The sequence below is a fragment of the Capronia epimyces genome, assembly GCF_000585565.1.
Source record: "Capronia epimyces CBS 606.96 chromosome Unknown aczIQ-supercont1.6, whole genome shotgun sequence".
Classification (NCBI taxonomy): Eukaryota; Fungi; Ascomycota; class Eurotiomycetes; order Chaetothyriales; family Herpotrichiellaceae; genus Capronia; species Capronia epimyces.
In genome coordinates, this window is record NW_006912909.1 from 2,114,621 (window position 1) to 2,138,629 (window position 24,009).

At 54.3% G+C, this 24,009-nt stretch overlaps 7 protein-coding genes across 7 annotated transcripts; 5 read left to right on the forward strand and 2 right to left on the reverse strand.

Moving 5' to 3' along the window:
• Positions 1 to 423: 423 nt before the first annotated feature.
• Positions 424 to 3,009, reverse strand: A1O3_07656 (uncharacterized protein; the record flags this gene model as incomplete). Its single annotated transcript, XM_007737763.1, has 1 exon — positions 424 to 3,009. The coding sequence occupies one exon, from the start codon at positions 3,007 to 3,009 to the stop codon at positions 424 to 426; it is 2,586 nt and encodes an 861-aa protein (XP_007735953.1).
• A 251-nt stretch (positions 3,010 to 3,260) lies between these two features.
• A1O3_07657 (ribosome biogenesis protein ytm1) lies at positions 3,261 to 4,640 on the forward strand (the record flags this gene model as incomplete). Its single annotated transcript, XM_007737764.1, has 1 exon — positions 3,261 to 4,640. One exon carries the CDS (start codon positions 3,261 to 3,263, stop codon positions 4,638 to 4,640), a length of 1,380 nt encoding a protein of 459 aa, XP_007735954.1.
• A 1,582-nt stretch (positions 4,641 to 6,222) lies between these two features.
• On the forward strand, positions 6,223 to 9,069 carry A1O3_07658 (uncharacterized protein; the record flags this gene model as incomplete). The annotated part of the gene is made up of 3 exons (XM_007737765.1): positions 6,223 to 6,476; positions 6,531 to 6,975; positions 7,039 to 9,069. 3 exons carry the CDS (start codon positions 6,223 to 6,225, stop codon positions 9,067 to 9,069), a joined length of 2,730 nt encoding a protein of 909 aa, XP_007735955.1.
• Positions 9,070 to 10,138: 1,069 nt separating this feature from the next.
• A1O3_07659 (uncharacterized protein) lies at positions 10,139 to 13,474 on the forward strand (the record flags this gene model as incomplete). The annotated part of the gene is made up of 2 exons (XM_007737766.1): positions 10,139 to 13,108; positions 13,181 to 13,474. The coding sequence occupies 2 exons, from the start codon at positions 10,139 to 10,141 to the stop codon at positions 13,472 to 13,474; spliced, it is 3,264 nt and encodes a 1,087-aa protein (XP_007735956.1).
• Positions 13,475 to 15,225: 1,751 nt separating this feature from the next.
• Positions 15,226 to 16,809, forward strand: A1O3_07660 (uncharacterized protein; the record flags this gene model as incomplete). The annotated part of the gene is made up of 1 exon (XM_007737767.1): positions 15,226 to 16,809. One exon carries the CDS (start codon positions 15,226 to 15,228, stop codon positions 16,807 to 16,809), a length of 1,584 nt encoding a protein of 527 aa, XP_007735957.1.
• Positions 16,810 to 17,571: 762 nt separating this feature from the next.
• On the reverse strand, positions 17,572 to 19,666 carry A1O3_07661 (uncharacterized protein; the record flags this gene model as incomplete). Its single annotated transcript, XM_007737768.1, has 2 exons — positions 17,572 to 18,298; positions 18,525 to 19,666. 2 exons carry the CDS (start codon positions 19,664 to 19,666, stop codon positions 17,572 to 17,574), a joined length of 1,869 nt encoding a protein of 622 aa, XP_007735958.1.
• A 2,083-nt stretch (positions 19,667 to 21,749) lies between these two features.
• Positions 21,750 to 23,282, forward strand: A1O3_07662 (eukaryotic translation initiation factor 2 subunit gamma; the record flags this gene model as incomplete). Its single annotated transcript, XM_007737769.1, has 1 exon — positions 21,750 to 23,282. One exon carries the CDS (start codon positions 21,750 to 21,752, stop codon positions 23,280 to 23,282), a length of 1,533 nt encoding a protein of 510 aa, XP_007735959.1.
• Between the last annotated feature and the right edge of the window lie 727 nt (positions 23,283 to 24,009).

Here is a 24,009-nt window from a genome sequence, read left to right on the forward strand (position 1 = left end):
AGTCTCTTGATCTGTCGATCGATCTCTAATAATGCCGGTTGTGGTGATCGCTTGGGTCTGGTCGAAGAACCAGGAACCCTGGTCCTAGGACCATGATTCCCAGCCTAGCTTCGTTTCAGCCAGTGAGCGAGTCCAGCCACTGTACTGAACGTGATCGAGCAGGCAGACAGATATAGACAGGCGCAAGGTTACAATCGGTCAGATGGCCATGCTCTACCCACCTAGCTACCTCTACCTATACCTATACCTATACCACGTGGGAATTATAATGTGGCCCAAAGAGGCAAGCTGAATTGCACTCAAATCTCCCCCCGACCAATTTCTTGTCAGTGTTGCCAGTACGTCCATTCTCGTGCTCGATGTAATGCTCAATGTCGGTGTCGGTGTCGGTGCCGATATCCCCAAGCAGCATGCTGTAACACCCTACCGTGACTGCCTCGAGCCTCTAATAGCCGCAATGGCACTCCTTCTGTGGGTGCTCTCGGCAAACAGGGCCTTGATCAGGTCGACGACCTCGTCGTCGCTGAACTCGAGACTCAGCTCGCCCTCGGTCCATAGGTACTTGATGTCGACGAGCGAGCTCTCGAGGATGTTGATCAAATACTGGAAGCGCAGCCAGTTGGCGACGTAGACGGCGGTCATGGGCACCGGCTCCTGAGGAGGTCCCGGCTCAGAGTCGAGGTCGAGGTCAGGCTCGTGCGGTCCCTGTGATGGGTCACGCCGGCTGGCGATGGGCGGGGTGGAGAGAAACAGGTCGTCGAGAGATGCGATCTGCTGGCACAACGCGGTCAGGCGCTGAGACTCGGGCTCGGAGATGTCGTCCATGTCCTCGATGGAAGAAATGATCTTGGCGATGACCATGGTGAGCAGAGACCCAAGGCTCTGCATGAGCGCCGAGGTCGACAGGACCGGCTTCCAATCGCGGTAGAGCGTGCGGATACGATCGACGACGGCAGACACGGCGTTCTCGATCTCCTGGGCATAAGGGGGCTGAGTACACGACACGAACCCCTGCGCACCCTCGAGTAGATCCCAAATGATGAGGCGCTGCGTCTCCATCTCCTTGGAATAGGCTAGCCGCCCGAACCTCTCCATCGCCTTGATGTCCGCCTCGACGTGTGGCATGCCGTTGCTCGTCAGTTCGCGAAGCCTCTCCGCAATGTACATCGAGTCGTTGTATCGGTGAATCTCTGTCAAGGTCGGCGAGGCGCCGTAGTAGCTTGGCGCCGTGGCCCTGAACATGGCAAGTGCCAGCGTAGGCAGCGCCAGCAAGCCTCGCGATGCCGCCGACGATTCCAGACTCTTGTGCTTGGTCCCGTGCTGGATGGCTTCCGCATCCGACAAGTCCCTCCCGATGACCTCGATTATGTGGTCTGGGATCTCGGTGATGCTGTAGACTTCGGTCAGTGTGACTTCCTGCTCGACTTCCTCTGCTTGCTTCGACCCGTTGAAACGGGTTGGAGGGGCTTCACTCGTTGACTCGTGTCGTTTCTCCCGCGGACTGTCGTCAGTCCACCCCCAAGCTTCTTCCACTTCTTCCTCTTCATCAGGACTTGTTAGGGTTTCCGTGTCAGCGCCGCGTGTTTGGTCTGTCTGAGTAGTGTCGTGGTTGGTTTCATCCTCGTCTTCATCGAATCCCCAGCCACTAACTTCTTCTTCGTCTTCACCCTTTGTTGAGTCCGTTTTATTTGTGGCCTCTTTATTTTCGTCCCCCCAGCTTGCATCCCAGTCATTTGCATCACCCTCGATTTGACTCGGTTCTTCCCGTGCGGTTGTTATGACCTGCCTTTCAACCCTTTCCACTTGCCGAAGAGCTCCTTTCGACGACGCGAAAGCGTTTCGAACTGCGTCCAGGGTCGCCGCCTTCCGCTTGTTCAACCAGGCCCGGTGGATGTCGTCGTTCCATTCCTCAAGCTGAGTTTGCCCCTCCCAACCAAGAGATTTCAATTCTTCCAAAATCCGGCTCACTTGCTGTTGCATTGTATCAAGTCCATCAAGAGTCGATAGATCTGTAGGTAGACCTGGATTGAGCCAATCGTTTACCAAAATCGTCATCAACTCAGGTAAGAGGGCTTTGGCCGTCACAGATTGTATCGTCTTGGACAGTGACGAATGCAAGAATCGGATGAAGTCGAGGACAAATTGAACCACCAAGTCGAGCGGCGCGCCATCTCTGTCGAGTTCAATGCAGACGCTATGCTGTGACACGTCGTAAGCGGCGAATTTGAATCGGGAGGACTGTCGGAGAGGTTGAAGCACACAGGCTCTGAGCTTGTCTATTAATAGCTCGAGGGACTCTTGTGAGTTGCCTAGCTGGTTCAACGCATGTATAAAGGTACCGGAGTTGATTGCGTTCGCCTCAAGCTCGGTTGGTAGGACCTCGACGCTCGCCTTTTGTTGTTCTCTGCGCACCGTGATCTGGTTGTATAATTTGGCTTCAAGTTGGACGCGGGTTTTGAGACACAACTCATCCCTGAGGTCTCGAAGGAGAGTCGAAGTACGCGATCTCAATATGCTTGCGGTTGTATTATTCAGCTCGCACAATTTCGTGGCAGCTGCGCATGGATCTTGCTTCTTCAGATCATCTTCAACCTCTCTCAAGGACTGTGTTGCTAGAGAGACACTTCGTAATTCTCTTCTCAAAGTTTCGGTAAACTCAATTTCCGATTCGAGGAGCACCACGTTCCGCTGGTAGTCTATAGCCTGGTCCCTCAGGCCCTGGAGCTGCTGATGCTCCTCGACGATGCGTTTAGACTCAAGTTTGCATCTTGCAATGTCCTCCTGGACCTTCCGGGCTTGCACAATCCATTGACCCACGTCGCCAGAATCATCTTTGCTGGCATCTCTGATCTCCTCACTGATCTGCCGCCGAGTCTCCGAAATCTGACGGAGCAGCTGTGGAATGGTTTCGGAGGAGAGGTCGGAGGTCAGGAGGGCTTCTGATTGCGGGAACGTGCCATTTACGATGGCCTCGCACAGAGACACTGAGGGGTCCTTTCCGTCTGTCATATTTTCGCGCAGACGGGGACCAGAGTCCGTCCTGTTCAGGAACAACGAGGTCGACGTGTTTGCTGTGAATGAACGCGGAGGCCAGCAGTGACATCAAACGCAGGCTGCGGGCCGCTGAAGGCGCCGGGGCCATTTATTGCTGCATCTCCACTTAATTTTTTTGCAGATGCGGGTTGCGCAGAACATTTTCCACAGGCTTCATACCCGTCTGTTGCGAACATCCGGGCTCATTACGTGGCGATTCTATCAAGATGGCTGCAACCTCTGGCGAGTCTCAGAATACCCAGGTCAGGGTGAGACTGACCACCAGAGACACCGACCTTGCTCTCGACGACGCCGCGCCCATCCTCATTCCCACGTCCTTCCGCCGGTACGCTTTGTCAACGCTCGTCAACAGCCTGCTCGGGAGCGAGAAGTCTATTCCTTTGGAGTTTCTCATTAATGGTAAATACCTTCGCACTACAGTTGACGAATATCTGGCCGACAACGGTCTCTCCGTGGAAACAACTCTCACAGTTGAGTACGTGCGGGCGCGGATCCCACCTCAGTACCTTACGTCCTTCGAACACGATGACTGGGTTAGCGATGTCGATGTCTTATCGGGGCAGTCACCTAGGATTCTCTCCGCTAGCTATGATGGGCACTTAAGAGTTTGGAACACATCGTCCCAGGTTCTTGCTACATCTCCAGGTGTAGCGCACGGAGGGCATGGCTCGTTCATAAAGTCCGCCAAGTTTATTTCGCCAAATCAGATTGTATCGGGTTCGTTCGATCGGACATTGAGACTGTGGAAATATACGGAGGAACAGGATGGCTTTTCGGCCAGCCTAACACCGCAACTGGAACTCTACGGCCACAAATCCTCGGTAGATTCGGTGTGCCCTCATCCTGGCTCAGGCCGTATCCTGTCTGGATCCGCTGATCACTCGATTGGATTTTGGTCCACCCGAAAAGCCGATGCGCCTGCGGCGCCGGAGGCACAAGTGCCTCGCTCCAGGACCAAGGATGGCAAGAGGAGGAAGTTGAGTGAAACAAGCTTGCCGCAACGAGGGCCGCTCGCCCTGATGCAACAACACACTGGCCCTGTTTCGGGTGTCATCTTCGACTCTAACGATTCCACGGTTGGATACTCCAGTTCTTGGGACCAGACCGTGCGGACGTGGGACCTCGTCACAGCATCCCTGGTGGACACACGAACGACATCGAGCGCATTATTCTGTGTTGAACATATGCCGTCGCTCCACTTGATCGCAGCAGGCTCTATCAGCAGGGTTATCAAACTGATAGATCCGAGAGCGTCAGCCGCCACTGTTGCCGCCATGACGCTGAAGGGACACAAGAACTCCGTGGTTAGTCTCGCACGAGATCCCAGCAACGATTATACTCTGGTCAGTGCGAGTCACGATGGGACCTGCAGAGTCTGGGATGTCCGAAGCACACAACAGGAGAAAGAGGGGGCGGTCGGGCATAGCTTGTATACCCTGCCGAGGGCAAGCCTGGAAGGGAAGGCTAGTTCAGCGGTCGGCGAGGGTCTCAAAGTGTTTGCAGTGTGCTGGCATAATGAGGTGGGCATTCTCAGCGCGGGCGAGGATAAAGTGGTCCAAATCAACCGCGGCAACGACGAGACTTGAAGGCGTGTCCTGCAGAGACTTGGACCATTGGTTCGTGTCGTTCACGGGTAACGATATCTGGGAATCGCAGTCTTGCCAGGGCTGCCTTCAACTTCGCCGCTCCCGAGCCCTCAACCAGGCTATTGCGGAGTGGTTTTAACTAGTGCAAAGCCACGGACAGGGTGGTGATCTGGACAAGGAGGTCCCCAGATCGTCGCCTCCTCCTTTCGGTTCCCAGGCGCATGTCTTCCAGGTCAGGAGGAGGTCCTGCAAAATGTGGACCCCGAGAATGGGCAAGCCACTACCCCAGGGGCAAGCAAAAATCGCGTGGAGCAGTACCGGAGGGTTGCATCCCTTGTACGAACCAAGAGCGCCAAAATGAAAGGCCCTTGGCCGGGGGTTGCACGAAGTGTCAACGGAAGATGGCCTGATGACTGCATCTTCGGCGCACACGGAGATGAAGTGGCCGAAAGCAGCAGAGAGTGAGGAGAAACCACAGACTATGGGAAATGCCGCCCTCGCCGGCAAGCCAGGGCACTAGATGTTGAGTGCCCCTTGTTTACCGTGCTGGTTAGCGGCACACGGCGGATGTTTTGATTCGCGTTGAGAAGGGTAAATCAAGCAAACAATGGCAACATTAACTACTGAATCTAGCACCGAAAGATTCTCGCATCTTCCGACATAATAATAATAGGTGTACCAGGTGGTTATTACGATTTGATCAGCTCGCAGGGGAACAGTCGTACTCCTACTAAGCGGAGACTAGCACCGCAGCTTGCCCTGAAAGCGACCCCTGGTGGGTGCCTGGCTCGCATGGGGCTGGGCTATGTTATGCCGGGACATGCCTGATGGGTGCCCGTGGCGCACCTTAGTATTACCTAAAGTCGCCTAAACGGACCGGGCACCTACCGGGATTGTTTTGGGGCGTGTCTTGAAAAACCACACGAGCGCAGGGCCGCAGGCAACTGGTCGCCGGGTTGTAGGATCCTGGACTGCACGTTGTCCACTCCCTCGCAGCTTGGGTCGACACTCCTTGTTGTTTGTCCTCATCTCGTTTTCATTTTCGATATTCGCTATAGTCTAGCACTTTGTTATACTTGACCGTCACCTTGCATTGCATGTTCATCCAAGCGTGGCAGTTCTGAAGGCTGTCAATCCTCAGCTCAGCTCTTCTCCGTCCTGCTGTTGCTCCTGTTCTCTCACATCCCTCACTTCTACCAAAGTATAGTGTTCATCCGCAGTCTGACCCAACAATTCGTCCAACCACCTGGATCAATCAGCTCTCCTGTTGAGATCCGAGTGTGTGGCTCTCGTTCCTAACCGTTCCGCCGACGGCAAGTGGGTTAAAATAGGTCAAGGACGCTGTACGAAATACGCGCACGGTAAGCCTATGTTGAACTGCCTTCTCGTCGGGGATCTCGTTGCTGACCACAGTCTCTCATGCAGGCTGCCGGCCGCGTCCAACGTACTCCCATGACCTCGTGCTAGTCCTGCGTCTCTAAACCCTTCGCCCTTCGATTACGGACCGAGGCCCGTCAAACATCCAGTCAGCAATCCATTGGTCCCTCAGTCGGGCTCGTTGCAGTCAGCCCAAACCACCTTCATGCCAATCAAGCTGCCCAAGGGGTTTCAGCGACGGAAGTCTTCAGGAAATGCCTTGGAGGAAGTTCGTAATCCTCCCGACTCTCACTCTTCCTTCAGAGTTTTGGACAGGCCAGGCAGCAAAGGAAAGTCTTTTGATGGCGGTATAACGATGAGAATGGCTTCAGCCGGAGCACCGAGGCCACCGCCAAAGGACCATGAAGACCATGAAGAGGACGATTTGTTTACGGGAGGGCGGCAGGATGGGAACAACCGGTAGGCGAGAGGAACCGTACATGTCTTCACAATTGGGAAGCTGACCGTGTCTAGTGGAAGTGGTGGAACGGAGCGTTCTCATTCTACGGCCCCCTACGATAGTGGTGCATCTTCTACCCGCCTGAGCATCTCCTCCACGAATCCATCTTCTCTCGATACGAAGTCGGACAAGAATGTCCAGAACTCCACACAAAGGCCTCTCAACGACATTCCGGTGCCGCCTCCATTGTCAGCCAAAACCGCCTTCTTACGTAGTCCCGGGCGAACGTTCTCCTTTGGAATCGTCAAAGGCGGCCGAGAGTCGCCTAATTTCTCTCCTGGTGAACCAGCTGCCCTAACCAACAGCAGAAACAGAGCAGTTACTTCCAGCAGTGCTAGCACTGCGACACCACCCCGACTTTTCGATTCTGATCTAGCACTGGACAATTCCGAATTAGATGGCTTCGGCAACATGTTCGACCATATCGGGTCTAGCCCTGGGCCACCCCCTGTGCGGCATGTACAGCAAGAGGTAGCTTTCTGTTCTGTCTTCTTCTCCTTTTGGTAGACTGACAATCGCTAGGAACCCATCTTCTCATCTCCGACAACTTATCCTCCCACTAGCTATCCCGGTGCCGCTCATTCTCGTCTCAGCAGAGTACCGGTGCCTCCTCCTGTCCGGACGGATCGGACCCAAGCTGTTGAATCTTCCCCCTATTCATGGAGCTCTCATAATTCTCGGGAGGGCCTAATGAGATCTCCCAGCCCTTCAAAGACCATCACTCAAGGAAGCCCTACCATGATTCGAGATAACAATCGGCAAAGTTCCAGTCAAAGCCCTGCATCATCACGATCGATTCTTCCGTCCAGGAAGCCAGTGGGCCAGCGAACGACCACACAAGAGGAAGATGTGGAACCGACACCACCATTGCAGTCGAGGTTTACGGATACTAACCTGCTGTCAACAAGTCCGACCAGAGAAGCCGACGAAGCGCTATCCCCAAGCTCGACGCACAGCGCAACATTTGACCCTTCCATCGCAGCCGATGCACAGCTCGCCAGTATGTACCAGGAGACTAAGACCGCACCCCCGAAACCAGTTTCAGCAAACAAGATCATGACGCCGGCACAATGGGAACAATACAAACAGCAGAAAGAGATGGATCGCAGATTAGGAGCTCTGTCTGACGACAGCAGCTCCGCCGCTGATGACGATGACGAGGATGAGGATGAGGTCGAACGCGACCGTCGAGCTGCAAAGCAACGCCGGAAACAGGAGGCTCACCTAGCCGTGTACCGCCAACAAATGATGAAAGTTACAGGCGACAAAGTACCGTCCAGACCCGAGAGTAGTCTGAGCGCGCTGAGGCCAGGCAATGGAAGTTCCAGTGATCTCAACAATCGACTGTCTCATTTGACTTTGGACTCAAAGCAGTCAGGCAGGAGTAGTGGCGAGGAAGAGGAGGAAGACGAGGACGTACCACTGGGGATCCTAGCGGCACATGGGTTCCCGAACAAGAATCGACCACCCACTCGACTCTCGAAATTGCCCTCGAATTCGAACCTCCGTAGTGTGAGTCAACCCCAAGCTGCACCATCTGTGGTGAGTCAAGCTCCCAAGGGGGGCAACTTGCCGGTCTTCGCCCGGCATCTGCCTCAGGATCCCTACTACGGAGCTGGCCTTGTTGCTCCATCCAATCGAGAGTCTCTATCGATTCACCCTGCCAGTCCTGCCATGGGAGCTGGCCCATCAACGGCCCATCCGATGCATCCAGCAGGCCTGGTTGGCGTCATTGCCGGAGAAGAACGGGCACGCGCCGCAAGAAGAGGCAGCCCGAATCCTTCGGGAACCTATGAAATACCTGGCCTCCCGCCTCACCCTGGAATGCTACCGAGATCGCAAACGACGAGCAGCATGTCTACTATGGGCTACCCCATGGGAATGCCTGGAATGCCGGGTATGCCTCCGATGATAAGCCCGGGGGAGCAAGCCCAGCTTCAAATGTCCCAACAGATGACTCAAATGATGCACTTTCAAATGCAATGGATGCAACAGGTGCAGCAAATGATGGGTGGCCCGGGCAACCTCCCGCCGGGTATGCCTCCTCAACCTGGTCCACAAAGGCCACAGTCGTCACATGTGCAACATGCATCGGCTCCCCAGCTGGGTCAGAGGACTATGAGTACTCTCAATCCGGGCATGGCTCCATGGAATTCCCATCCGTCGTTTGTACCGTCCATCAATATCAATGGTGGGAACTACACACCTTCGATTGCTCCGTCGGAGCGCAGCAACGTCGGCCTTGCATCGAGGTATAGGCCAGTGTCAATTGCTCCCGAGCCAGATGCCTCTTCGACGCGACGGGCGTCTACATTCACCACATCCTCTTCCCGGCCATGGTCGCAAGCAGACAACGCCCCTCGAGCTTCCATGTACGGAGGTAAACCCTCAGTCAACACGGTCGGCCGGAGATCTCCACTAGCCAACCAGGAGGACGATGACGACGAGCAAGGGTGGGCAGAAATGAAAATGAAGAAAGAGAAGAAGCAAAAGAACCGGGCTCTTCGGAAGGGACAAAACGCGCTTCAAGAGCTATACACCAACGCCCCGTAACGATCACGGACATTTACAGCATTTTCCAGTGCATACTTGAAGCGGATAATGAGCGGCATATTTGAAGATGATCTCTGCCACATCAGCATTTGGGGGTGTAATCAAAAAGTTTCAGTTTCTGGGAGAATGGTATAGTATGAGGAGGAGCTTCAGAGCATTTTTGTATAGACCACGGCCTGGACCACCAAGGAGACACATATTATTCCTCTGCATATTTGCATGATAATACTTGATTTCGCATCACCCACCATACTTGGAACCACTGTCTCTTACAAAGCGTCGAGGTGTACGGAGTAGTCTATATGTTTCGGCTGGTACGAAGATGCTGAAATGCCGAAAGGGAATACAATTGTCGGTGCTCTCTACACCCAGCAACATGACCATAGCGATCCTACTGATTGAAGTACGTGGTAATCACGGAGTCCTGCTACTGCCAATACAAGTACCTACAGTATTGGTAGTATGTAGTATGTAGGCACCAATAGGTGGTGATAGGTATGTACCTATGTAGGTGGTACGGATGGTCCAACCGCCAAAAGCGGCGAGAGGCAGACAAATGCCAAGACGCGGATGGCGTACTCCGGAGTGTAGACTCCGGATGCGCAAAATGGAATTGTTACAACTTGGGACTTGGAGGCTGCCTCTATTCCTTGCTGTCTCGACAGATTGACACACTCTCCTTCCAGAATTGTCACTCCCACTCCCTCCTGTGGCAGTTGGAACTTAGGACAGACGAAACCCGGCGGCGAAGAACAGGCCAGGACTCAGGTGTGTTCCACCACGTAATCACTTGGCATCCCTTCTGGTGCCATGTCCCCGAGGCTTTCAAAGACGGCCCAGGCAGGCAGCCCTTGGCTGGATGAGGCTTGCGTGGTCTCGCTTGCGTGGCGTCTCTTGCCTGATCTCGTCTGCTTCTTCACGGCCATCGTTTCGAGAGAATACTGGCGTCCGGGACGGGTTTGTTCTACGCGGAGAAAGTCCGAGCTAACTCGAGCTTGTCACAAGGCCAGCGTCACGACACGTCCGTCCATTAAACAGAGTCTGCCCGGCGGATTCGCGGGCGGCCAACATGGTGTCACCGAAGACCAGCCCACGTTTTCGGCAGCTTCAACAGATTCTGCCCGACTACTCTCCCAGCAAGATCACCCAGTATGAATCCGACCGAACGGGCATGCGAGTTGTGGTGGTGGACCAGGAAGGACCGAAACTGCACGGATTCTTTGTGTTGGCCACCGAGATCCACGATGACTCGGGAGCTCCGCACACGTTAGAACACCTGTGCTTCATGGGCTCCAAGAGCTACAAGTACAAGGGCTTCCTCGACAAACTCGCGACTCGTGCGTATTCCGGCACCAACGCCTGGACGGCAACGGACCACACGGCCTACACCTTGGAAACGGCTGGCTGGGCGGGATTTGCCCAGATCCTCCCCGTCTACTTGGAGCATGTCATTGTCCCCACGTTGACGGATTCAGGCTGCACAACTGAAGTCCATCACATTGACGGGAACGGCCACGATGCGGGTGTGGTCTACTCGGAGATGCAAGGGGTCCAGAATACTGCGGCGGAGCTGATCGAGCTACAGTCAAAGAGAGTCCTCTATCCCGAAGGAGTGGGTTTTCGCTATGAGACGGGGGGTATGATGGAACAGCTCCGTGTCCTGACAGCTGATCGGATTCGAGAATTTCACCGCGAAATGTACCAGCCGAAAAATCTCTGCCTGGCCCTCTTTGGCGAGGTCGACCACGACGAGCTGCTTTCTATTCTGGACGAGTTTGAGACTTCGATCTTGAGTGACATTCCCAGCCCCAACGCTCCCTTCCGCCGACCTTGGATTGAGTCCAAGCAGGCCCCGCCTCTGACCACGTCGACTTTGCAGCGAGTCGAGTTTCCTGAGGAAGACGAATCGTTCGGCGAAATTGACATCCGCTTTCTGGGGCCTGACTGCGCAGACTCGCTGTCCACGGCGGCATTGAATGTCGTGCTCTTGTATCTCGCCGGGTCGCCCGCTGCCCTACTTGACAATACTCTCGTGGAGAAGGAGCAGCTGGCGAGCGGAGTCTACTACCAACTTGACAGCCGTCCGCGCACGGAAATAGCATTTTCAATGTCCAGTGTAGAGACTGGCCGGCTGGAGGAGGTGGAGAGGCGGTTTTTTGAAGTCTTGAAAGAAGCCATGACCAAGCCGTTGGACATGAAGTTCATCAAGGACTGCATCGATCGACAAGTGCGGACGTACAAGTTCAATGCCGAAGGCTCGCCCACTGCCTTTGCCGACTACATCATCTCCGACTACCTGTACGGTAAGAGGGACGGATCTACTCTAGAGAACGTGAAATCTCTGCGCCAGTACACACAAACATTGACGTCCTGGAGCCAGCAACAGTGGAGGGATTTCATCAAGAAGTACATCTCGGACGCCCCACACGTATCGATCCTGGGCGTACCGTCTGCCCGTCTATCCGAACAGCTGAAGACGGACGAGGCCAATCGAATCGAGCAACAAAAGCAACGACTTGGACCTGAAGGATTGAAGGAAATGCAGGAGAAGCTGGACAAGGCCAAGGCCGAGAATGATCGCGAGATCCCTCAAGACCTGCTTGCTCAGTTTAAGGTCCCGTCGCCGGAGTCGATCCATTTTGTCAACACCTCAGGGGCACGTGCAGGCCTTGCTTTGAAGATTGGCAAGCCACAAAACAGATACCAGCAGGTGATCGACAATGACGCCAAAGACGTACCTCTTTTCCTTGATTTCCAACACATCCCGTCCAATTTTGCCCGAGTCAACCTGATCCTTTCGACCGAAACAATTCCAGACGAGTTACGGCCGTTGCTGTCCATCTACATGGAGGCCTTCTTCAATCTGCCGGTGAAGCGTGGTGCAGAGACGATTGGATTTGAACAGGTGGTGACGGAGCTGGAACGGGACACAGTGGGCTACTCGATCGACGCAGCGTCAAACCTAGGCAACGTGGAAGGAATCAAGATCGGGTTCCAGGTCGAGATTGAACGTTACGACGTAGCAGTCAAGTGGTTCTCCGAACTTCTCTTCAACTCCATCTTCGACGTGGAAAGGCTGAAGGCCATCAACGCACGACTGCTTGCCGATGTGCCCGATGCCAAACGAAACGGCGACGACATGCTGGTGGCGGTGAATCGCATGATCCACCTTGCGCCCAAATCTATCGGCCGTGCGCGAAGTACACTAGTCAAGGCGCTCTACCTGAAACGAATCAAGCAGTTGTTGGAGGTGAATCCAGACCACGTCGTGCAGCAATTCGAACAGTTGCGCCAGAGCCTCTGTCGATTTGAGAACTTCCGGGTACTGGTCATCACCGATCTTGACAAGGTGGAAGGCCCAGTCAGTACATGGAAGCCCTTCCTGGACGGGCTGGAAACCAAGAAGCAGCTTACGCCGATTGGCCGTCGAATCGATCGACTCAGCGAGGCAGGAAGAAACCCAGGAAAGCTGGCGTATGTTGTGCCAATGGCGACGATCGATTCGTCCTTTGCGTATGCCTCAGCGCGCGGGCCGATCTCGTACGACGACCCCCAGATGCCGGCCGTCATGGTTGCCATGGCCTACATGAACGCCGTGGAAGGCCCGCTCTGGGGCGCGGTGCGAGGCACCGGCCTGGCATACGGCACCAACATGGGCTACGACCTAGAGTCTGGCTATGTCTATCTGGACGTCTACCGGTCCCCCGACGCCTACAAAGCGGTCGAAGCTAGTCGGAAAGTGGTGGAGGGCCACATGACGGGGAGCATCGAGTTCGACTCGTTGATGCTAGAGGGCGCCATCAGCAGCATCGTCGTTGCTTTTGCCAATGAGCAACAGACCTTGGCCAGCGCCGCGGCGGCCAGTTTCATCCGGTCCGTCATGAAAGGTCTGCCTGAGGATCATATGGAAAGGCTACTCAAGAAGGTGCGAGCCATCGAGGTGGAGGATATCAAGGATGCGCTGAAGACAGTGGTGTACAATGTCTTCACACCCGGGAAGGCCGACATCATAGTCACTTGTGCGCCTGGACTGAAGGAGGTAAGTGTGTCTTTGTCTTGCTATGCCATGCAAGCCATTCAGAGGTTATCGGTTGCTGACTGCGTGATACAGGCCATTTCAGAAGGTCTCACCAGGGCGGGATTCTCCCCTGAAATCCGAGACCTGAATTTCTTCCAGGATGACTATGGTTTGAAGCCTATCGGAGGCGATGACAACGATGATGATGAGGACGAGGAGGACGAGGATGAGGATGAGGACGAGGATGAGGATGAGGACGAGGATGAGGATGAGGACGAGGAGGACGAGGATGAGGATGAGGACGAGGACGACGAGGATGAAATCGACGGAAGCGAAGGGTACGAGATCATAGAGGGGAATGACGGCGATCTCGACGAGCAGGGTTAAATCTGACCGGTCACCGAGCCATCTGGGCCGGGCCACCGCAAGAGGGGAGAGTTGGTAGAAGAGACTTGGCTTGGACCGGCAGCCTCGCCTCGACATCTAGACCGTAGAACCACGGCCCAGATGTGCCATGAGAATGATTTCCTGGAGATCCCATGGCCGTTCTTTTCCCAGTTTTCTGCACAAGAACAAGATGATCAGAGTCTAGACCCGGGCAGGGCAGGCAGGGCAGGGCAGGGGGCGGTCTGATGGTATGATACCAGGCCATCACAAGGCAGAGTATCCGTACATACGAATAGATGGCAGTTCTACGCCCCGACTGTCTAGTGTCCAGTGTCTAGTGTCCATGTCTAGTGTCCAGTGTCTAGAGTCTTACTTCGCAGGAACCAGCATCGGCTGCCCACATGACTATGACTCTTGCTTGATATTTCCGGCATGTCCAGCCCAGCGAAGCGAAGCCCAGCCGGGCACAGCACAGAACAGCACAGAATACCACAGCAGGCAGCAACATTGACTTTCAACCGTAGTGCAGTACTCCATAGTTTGACGGGAGTCGGGAACCGGGAGACGGGAAAGGCGACCCGAGTCTGCCTTAGCCGTGCCTTGAGCCCTGGATGAGGCTGAAGAAACAGTCCGCGGCGCTTAGGCCCCCTCGATGCCCGGCTGAAGGGTTCCCATTGGTCCGCTGGGCACCGGAACCGGCCGATAAGAACTCACACATGATTCACACCCTATCATCTATCATCTATCATTCAGATAGTTGGGGGTGGTTGGGTTGCCTTGCACATCATTCATCATTCAGACAGTTGCCTTGCCTTGCACATCATTCAGAGTCCAGACGGTTGGTGGTTGGTGGTTGGTGGTTGGTAGATGGGTTGCCTTGCCCTGCCATGGTGCGCACGGTTTCGGCGACCTCCATGCCATCCATGCCTTGTCTCTGCCCACTAATCACTCTCTGCCGTTCCATACCATCCATGCTTTCTCCCTGCCCACTACTCCCTGTCCCTGCCGTCTCCTCCGTACTGCATACTCTGTCCTCGAATACGAAGTCGCCGCGGTCTGTGATCAATTCAATTCAATTCCTCGGCGATGCGATACGATACGATCGTCTACCATGCTCTCCTCTCTCCTATCTAAGGAGTCTAGTCTAGTCTAGTCTAGCCTGGCAGTTCAGAGTTGAGACTGTCACAGAGAGTGAGTGAGTGAGTGTCTTGTGTCTTGTGACTCCAGTCCTGATTAGCGAAACCTTGAAGGGGGGGTTGTTGTTCCTTACCGTACAGATATACCTAGTAGCCTAAATGGGTGGTTCCTTGGGCACGACTGGATTCTATAAAGTAAAAGGGATGGGATGGGCTTATTGATGGCTTACTGATGCTTCTTCTTACGCTTCTTCTATATTCTCTTCTTGGTCTATCTACTCTACTCTACTCTGTCAGCAATAACATTCCGTCCTAGGTTTCTGAGCACCGTCCGGACAGCCTTCCCTGTAAAGGGTAAAGATCCTTTCCCTTTCAGGGAGGGGTTGCGCCTGACCACCTAGCTGACTTACACTCCCCCTATTGCTCACGACGACATCAAGTATATATATTCTGTACTTCTTGACCACCGATCTTTCACTGTCGACCTCTCACAACGGATCTTCCTATTGACTCCTTCACCACAGATCTTCCCATTGGCTTCACCATCACAGATCTTCTCGAGAGCTTCTCGATTGACTCCTCCGCCACGGATCCCTTCCCATTGACTCCAAAGCAATGACTTCCAACACTCTCAGTGAGGCCGGTTTGATCATGCTTGATCGCGAATTGAGTAGTTATAACGGCCACCACAAGATCGACCAGTATCATCTCACGGCCGGACAATCACAACCGTCCATCGTGACACTACCATCCAAACCAGACGTCGACGGCATCAAACAGTGGCTCCGACCGAGTAACGTCAACACGGAAGATATCGCCCGTTGGACCGGCCAACCAGCCCTCAAGATCTTATTCATCCAAACACACAACGACTTCAGCAGGAGCCCGGCGAACAATCCAAAACATCGAACGATCCCTTGTCGATCGGAAGTCAAGCCTCTTCCCGACCGAGAATTGCATCGTACGATGGTCAAAGAGATCTTTGGCCACACGAAACTACCCCTGGCCTCTCTAGGGGCCTACATTCGCTCACACATCACATTCTGGGACGACTCTCCCTATCGAGTAATTGGACAGGAAGGCGCTGACGGTGGCGCTGTCACATCCTTCTACACCAGCGGCACATCGTGGGCGATAGCCTGGTCCTACTTCCACGCGACACGACACACATCCGCGGTCATGTTTCACCGCGAAGGCGACGGGGACGAACGACGACAAGAACTCGAAGCCGAGATTCTACGACTTCGCCACCACCTTGCCCATCCGATGCTTCTGGCGTACATCAAAATGACCATCAGTTTGCAATGGACGTTCCAACTACTCGATGAAATGAACTGGGACACTCGCGAGATCGAGAAGACGCTGGGTCTGGCCACGTGGGACTGGGTTTTGGACCGAACAATCGACCCTCCTTACCAACCGAACATTGAAGAAGACGCCGAGATGATCGCGGAAGCGCAGGAGGTGGCGGTCGACCAATTCCACGTGTTGAGCGGGAAACTGACCAACGTTCTTTTCCGCCTCCGCGTTTTCCGCGACCAGATCGGCTGGATCAAGCGCTGCAACGCCACGTACACGGCGACGTTGAGCGACGACAAACAGAAAGACGAATGCACCCAGCTCGACCAGAAGTTGTACCAGATGCAGGACCTCAATAGCATCTACCTGCACGACGCCGAGACGTTGTCTCACCGACTGGACAAACAGATGGCCATCATGTCACATCAGGTGGTGCAGCGGGATGCGCGGATCGGCCTGACCATCGCGTGGCAGGGCCGGCGATCCAACTCGGCCATGGTGGCGCTGGCCCTGGCCGGCTTCATCTTTCTGCCGTGGACCTTCATCGCCAATCTGTTTGCCACACCCATCTTCGACTGGACCATGCATGGCGATAAGGTCATTGTCATGGGGCCCTTTCGCGTCTACTGGATCGTCTCGGGGGTCTTGACCTTGGTCCTGGGCCTCCTTTGGGTCGTGTGGATGGTCTTCAGGCAGCGTGCCGACCGGAAGAGGAGGGACCGGAGTAAGTACCTTTTCGAGAAGGCTTTGAAGAGTACCGTCGTGGTTGGGCCGGCCACCAGGCTCAACCGCACCACCACTCAGGGCAGTTTGCGCGCCAAGGTCTTTGCGGGATTGCCTGTGTGGTGGAATAAGGTCAAGCTAAGGGATGAGGAGGAGGCATTGTCAGCTCAAGGATGAGGAGGGGAGTGTACGAGTAGTCAGTCAAGCTTAAGGATGAGGACTAGGGCGTGTAGTTGGTCGTGGGATGCCTTTCCTGGGTCCTGAGTGACTTGACACCAGATGAAGCAGTTCATTCATTCATACCTATATTCTGAATCGACATGTCTGTACCTACAGATCTCCTGGTTGCATAGGACCGTTGACCGACCAGTCTGGATCAGTAAGGTAGTGATTGAGTGGCTGGAGGTGACCCAACTGCGTTGGTACAGCACATATCATATCCATCTATTCTATACGAAGTCGTTCTGGAGAATTGGAGTTGAGTTGATTCAATGAATGAAATGCCGGATTGTATGACTTAGACTTAGATCAAGTAAAACTGTGGTCCTCTAGTTCTTGTACACAGTACTTCTGTTCTTGTACAGAGTATCCGTAATTTTGTTCTTCGCTTCCCTTCCCTTCCCTTCTTCACTTGACTGAGCTGAGCTGAGCCCTGGCTCGCCGCAACCCTAACCCAACCCTAACCCTAACCCTATTACCTGGCCGCTTTTACATGGTAAGGGTACATGTAGTGCAGACCAGACCAGACATGCCATGCCGCTTCAACGACATCAATTGGCTGCTCAACATGGCTTCTTCATGTCTCTCACTTCCTTTTCCTCTCTCTCTTTCTCTCTCTCAGCTTGCTCTTGTCTCTGTGACGGTTATATACACCAACTTGAAGTGGGTCAACCGTGACAGCTGTTGCAGCTGCTGCTCCTTCTCTTCTTTCTCGGCTTGCTATTGCTGCTGCTGCTCCTGCTGTCCCTTCTCTTCTCTCTCGGCTTGCTCGGCTTGCCGTTGCTGCTGCTGCTCCTTCTCTCTCTCTTCTTTCTCGGCTTGCTTGGCTTGCTCCGCTTGGTGTTGCCGTTGCTGCTGCTGTCCCTTGTCTTCTCTCTCGGCTTGCTCGGCTTGCTTCTCTTCTCTCTCCCCCCGTTCCTTCAACCACCGCTTCTGCCGCCATCCCATCCCCCATGTCATTTCGACCCATAGAAAGCCAGTGGCGGCCGCCAACAGCAAACCCACCAAGACAAAAGACCAACCCACTCCCAAGCTGGTCAGCATATTATCAACCACGGCCGCGCCCACGGCACCTAAAAGGCACCGCACGAGGTTCGAAGCCGCCGACGCCGTGGACACTTTGCTGGGGTAAATGTCGGACAGCAGCGTGCTGACGGAATTCGATGACACCACCAGACAGAAACCCATGATGAACTGCAAGACCAGTGGCACCGCGAGGGAGGCATGCTTCTCCAGGGCCCAGCCGTAGGGGAGAAAAACCGCCACCTGCAGTGCTTGCGAGAAGAAGACGCACTGGAGGCGAGCCCGCTCGATGGGAAATTGGAGGAGATCGTCACCTCGTTTCCGGTCAATCTTGAGGCCCAGTTGACGGGCAATGCGGCCATAGTTCCAGTCGAGGAGCCGGCCGTTCACAAGTGCGCCAATTGTGGCGGCTACGCCGAGTGGTCTTTGAGCTCTCAGTCAGTATATGGAATGGGTGGATTGAAACCTCAGTCAATGTATGGGATGGGTGGAATTGGAAAGGAGAAGAAATGCTCAAAGACACGGGATCTGCAAGCGAAGAAAGGCCCAAACCCACGGAATCTGCAAGCGAAGAAAGCCCAAGGACAAGAAATCTGCAAGCGAAGAAATCCCAAAACAAGAAATCGGTAAGAAAGAAAATCCCAACTTACAGGAAGCACAACCCAACCTGCAACTCATCCATCCCATACAGCTTGGGATACACGGTTGGTGTAGTGGTCATGGCGACCAAGTTGCTGAACATGGTCACGCCGGTGTACAGGATGAGACAGAATGCATCCGGGTGGGTGAGAATGACAAAAGATCCGAGCGGATTAGGGAATCGGAGCTTGCTGCCCTGTTGCCGTTCGGCCAGCTCCAGCTGTGCGCGTCTGTACTCCTCTCTGTCGGTGGCACTCATCTTTTTCAGCCGACGTCGAGCGGCCAGATATTGCACCAGCGACTGGCGCCACCGCTGATGCGGCACAATGCTCCCATCGTCCACAATCTTGCGATGGGTCTCGGGCATGCAGATGATGTATATGGTCAAGAACCCGCCACTGATGATGGTCAGGAACCAGAAGACGGCCCTCCAGCCGAGATATTGCGTCAAGAGGCCACCGATGGTCGGTCCCAGCGCGGGCGCCGTCAAGACCCCGGCCGCCATGGGACCAAAGAACTTTCCTCGCTCGGCGGTCGTGGCGACGTCGGCAATCACGCCGTATCCGAACGCAATTGTCCCGCTGCTGCCGGCACTCTGCAGACACCGCAACACAAGCAGGGCCGCGTAGCTGTTCTGCAGCGCGAGACCGATATTCGCCCCGGTGTAGATGGCGAATGCCAGGATATATCCCGGTCGTCGCCCACTGGCATCGGAGAAGGTGCCCATGAAGCTCGGCGTGATCCCCTGGAAAATCATATACGTGGTGATGGAGATATTGATCAGACTCGAAGACAGGTGGTAGTTGTCGCTCAGGATCGGCAGCACGGGAAAGTAGATCTGGCCCGATAGAGGCGAGAAGAAGGATGCCATACTGGTCATGATCACAATGAACCACTTGGCCCTGTTGGAGAAGGCTGTGTACGGCTTCTGGCTGATGGTCCTTGACATGGCCAGGGCCGAGGTCGGGGGTTGGGGTTGGGTTTGGGCTTCGATGTCAATTTGCGCCGTCTCTTCCTGTCCCGAGGAGGTGGCGACGGTGCTATCGATATCGGCATTGGCATCGGCATCGGCGGTGTTGTGCTTCGAAACCACCCTTGTTTCCTGGCCATCCTCCATGTCGGGAGGGCTGACGATATCTTTCTCGGTGGCCATTGCAGGAAGCCTAGGGGATGGGCTGGATGGAACGCGTCCAGCAGTCCCTTGAGGTATGTTCAAAAGACTGGTTTATTTAGGGGCGCGACAACCATTTCTGATCCGTAGCTTCTGTACTGAGTTGGAGTTGGAGTCGCTGTAACAGGGTTGATGGAGTTGGAGTCGCTACTGTATCAGGGTTGATATAAGGATTGTATCCAGATTTATATCTCGTACAGGGATTGGTATCAGGATTGACGTAAGAATTGGGATTCGGTTGGAATGTGCAGAGCCTCAAGTTGACCGCACTGGAAAAGAGAGCTTGACCGTCATACGACAATAATAATACAGCCGACCCAGTGTCTTTAAGTACAGACAGCAAGACCAAAGCAATCCTTTCGTCGTCGACGTGCCGGGATTAAAGACGGGAGTTAAGCGAGGATATTTTCGACACGGCGAACCGAACTCGACCGGCGGCGAGATACCTGTGCCGGCGCGTCCACTAGTCACAGCGTACAGCGTACAGCGTATTAGGAGGTAGGATTAGTATCCGTATCCATAGGGGGCGAGGAGGGCCCGACCGGTGCAAAGTTCGCATCTGATCTCTCATCTCGCCAAATATCAATTATGTCTGTGATTGATGCACTGGCAGTGCTTCAATCACCGGCCCTGCCGGCCCTACCCCCCTCTCCCGACTCCCGGTCTCAGGCTGGCGGCGGGAATGTCATTGGTCCTTGGGCCAAAAGTGGCGCTGAAACCGGGCCGGAACCGGGCATCTGGGCGGCGCACGGATAAAACTACCTGATAGAGGTACGACAACAAACAATATTACAGTATCTATTCGTACTGCGTACGCTGTGTGGGTTAGGTACCTTACCTTAGGTATCTAGTATGGAGGACGAAGTATCCCTATCCCTATCCCTATCCGTATCCATATGGAGTTATGGTCGGAATGCAGTGCAGTGCACTGGACGTGTTACTCCGGAAATACTAAAGCGCCAATCCTTCTGGTATCTCTACTTCCTATTCCTCTTCCTCTCTCTCCCCCTCCTCGTCAGACAGAACCAGTCACTATTGGATACCCGGACAGAACTTTGTCACCAGTTTCCAGATAGGGGTTTATGGCTGAGAGCAGCTCTAGTTATAGCTAACTATGTGAATAGAATATGCGCTGTGGCTGTGGCGTGACTGTGGCTGTAGCGAGCTACAGTCGTACCCTACTGGTCTAGTATTTATATAGCGAGCCATGCTCTGTATCAGGTATTTTACATATCATCTCGGATCTGTCTAATTCCTGTTGGAAGTCCTCTCTAGAGAGGCGAAGGCACTTGCTACGCTATGACTCACCGAACAGTTCAGGCCCTTTGACTTGTCAGGACACCACGCTAACTGCCATGCCAACTGCCAATTAGGTTGGGCCGGGACGCTCTCTCTGTTGAGTGTCGAGTCGTGAGTCGTGGTTGTAAGTGTGAGTCATGACGGTTCAGCGGTTAATGGTACTAAGACAGGCAGGGTATTGGCTGTGAGAAAGCTGGAAGTCCGAAGCTGGTGAAAGCAGCGAGGACAGTCTTCTTCACAATATAGTGTGGACCTGCTTAATAGGAGAATGATTTCCGTAGGCTCGAGTATTCAGGAAGCACTCTACAAAGGGTAGTGTACGGAGTATCTATCCGTCATTGTCCAGTATCTGCACTCCCTCGTATAGTTAGTCACGCTGTTTTAAAGTCTCACCAAGCACCAATCACAGCTATCCACCCCTCGCTCACGCTCACAGGGCGGCATCACCCTCGTCCGAAAACGGGGTGCTGATACCTTGGCATGGTGATGCCACAAATTTCAACTTCCTGCAGCCCCTCCGTCGCCGATGCCATCAACACCTTGGCCTTCTCATTTGCCATTAAACACTTGTAATCACTTCTGCCTCTCTTCCCCAGTGGCACAAGCAGCATAATCGCCAGGATTTCCTCCGAGACGTCAACTGAATCTCTCGAAACCGTCCACTCGTGGGTCGGGACACTCGCCGCCCACTGTCTGAGTCCTACCGCGTAAACTTACTTCAGACAAGGCCATCCCTTTACTCGGGACTTCCACAACAGCCGCAATCATGGCGACCAACGGCGACTTTCCGTCGGACGACGAATTCTCTCAGCCCGGAACCCCGCCTGGGGAAGAGAACGAGGTGGACGAGGTGGAAGAGACCAACCAAATTCCGAAATCTGCGTTGAAAAAGAGCACCGCCCCCGCCATCCCCGAAGCTCGACCCGTCCTCCCTGAACAGCCAGAACCTCGAGACCTAAACCTCGCCACCCTCACTCCTCTAACGCCCGAGATCATCGCCAGACAAGCCACGATCAATATTGGAACAATAGGCCATGTCGCCCACGGCAAGTCGACGGTGGTCAAGGCCATTTCCGGCGTACAGACGGTCAGATTCAAGAACGAGCTGGAGCGAAACATCACCATCAAGCTGGGTTACGCCAATGCCAAAATCTACAAGTGCGACAACGAGGAATGCCCGCGGCCGACCTGCTACAAGAGCTACAAGAGTGAAAAGGAGGTAGATCCTCCTTGCGAGAGGCCAGGATGTGGTGGAACGTACCGTCTGCTTCGACACGTGTCGTTCGTGGACTGCCCCGGTCACGACATTCTGATGAGTACCATGTTGTCAGGAGCCGCGGTCATGGACGCGGCTTTGCTGCTGATCGCTGGTAACGAAACCTGCCCACAGCCGCAAACGTCGGAACATTTGGCAGCCATCGAAATCATGAAACTCAACCATATCATCATCCTCCAAAACAAAGTCGACCTGATGCGGGAAGAAGGTGCCCTATCACACTACCAGTCCATCCTCAAATTCATCAAGGGCACAGTGGCCGACGGGTCTCCGATCATCCCGATTTCCGCACAACTGAAATACAACATTGACGCCATCAACGAGTACCTGGTTACCAAGATCCCCGTCCCCGTGCGCAACTTCACCGCGCCGCCTCACATGATCGTGATCCGATCGTTCGACGTCAACAAGCCAGGTGCCGAGATCGAGGACCTGAAGGGTGGTGTCGCAGGCGGTTCGATATTGACGGGTGTGCTGAAACTCGGCGACGAGGTCGAAATCCGACCCGGGATCATCACCAAGGACGAAAAGGGTCAGACCATCTGCCGACCCATCCTGTCTCGAGTGGTCAGTTTGTTCGCCGAACACAACGACCTCAAGTTCGCCGTGCCAGGTGGTCTCATTGGTGTGGGCACGCGTGTCGATCCTACGCTGTGCAGAGCCGACCGTCTCGTGGGCCACGTGCTGGGTCTCAAGGGCCAGCTACCCGAGATCTACATTGAGCTGGAAGTTAACTACTTCCTCCTGCGACGACTGCTTGGGGTCAAGACGGCCGACGGCAAACAGGCCAAAGTGGCCAAGCTGGCCAAGAACGAGGTTCTCATGGTCAACATCGGCAGTACCGCCACCGGGGCCAAAGTCATGGGCGTCAAGGCCGACGCGGCCAAACTCACTCTGACCACACCTGCATGCACGGCTATTGGGGAGAAGATTGCCCTGAGCCGGAGAATCGAAAAGCATTGGCGTCTGATCGGGTGGGCCAACATTGTCGCTGGAAACACCATCGAGCCGGAGGTTTCTTAGTGAGAAGCCTTTTGGACCGAGGCTGGGGCCGGGATCGTGATCGGGATCGGGATCGGGATCGGGTCTGGCCGGCTTTTGGGGTTCTAGACGTGGTAGGCAGAAAAAGCGAAAAGCTGACGGACGGACGTGGACGTGTGGAGGTAGGGGCATTATGGGAAGGAATTGAAGCATACTTGGTAGTAGGGGGATCAAGGAGGACTGAGAATGGGTTTCTTTTCCAGATCCAGGTCCAGGCCCAGGTCCAGATCCAGATCCAGATCCAACCCGAGTGGTCTTAAGTAGAAGACTGTATCGAGTACTGCTGTCCAGAGCTGTCCAGTCGGGCTGTTGACTGGCGGTTCGGTATTCCGATTCCGATGACCGTTCGACGTCCAGACTCACCTTGGCCCTAGCTACAGCAACCTGATGCCGAGTCACGGTGGACGGTGGACGGTTAACAGTTAACAGTTTACGATGACTGGAAGGGTAGAACGAGAAAGAGATAAGAGATAAGAACTGAGAAATAGAAATGAGCAATAACAGAAACAAATCCGAAGCCGAAGCCGTATCCGAATCTGAATCCGAATCTGAATCCGAATCTGAATCTACATCTGCATCTACATCTCACTGATTGACGGTGAGCGTGGCCTAGAGTATTAGACCAGAGAAGACCAAAGTAGACCTAACCACCACACCACAAGATACCACACCATACCCTACCAATCGTCACCAATACGCCAACAGCTTC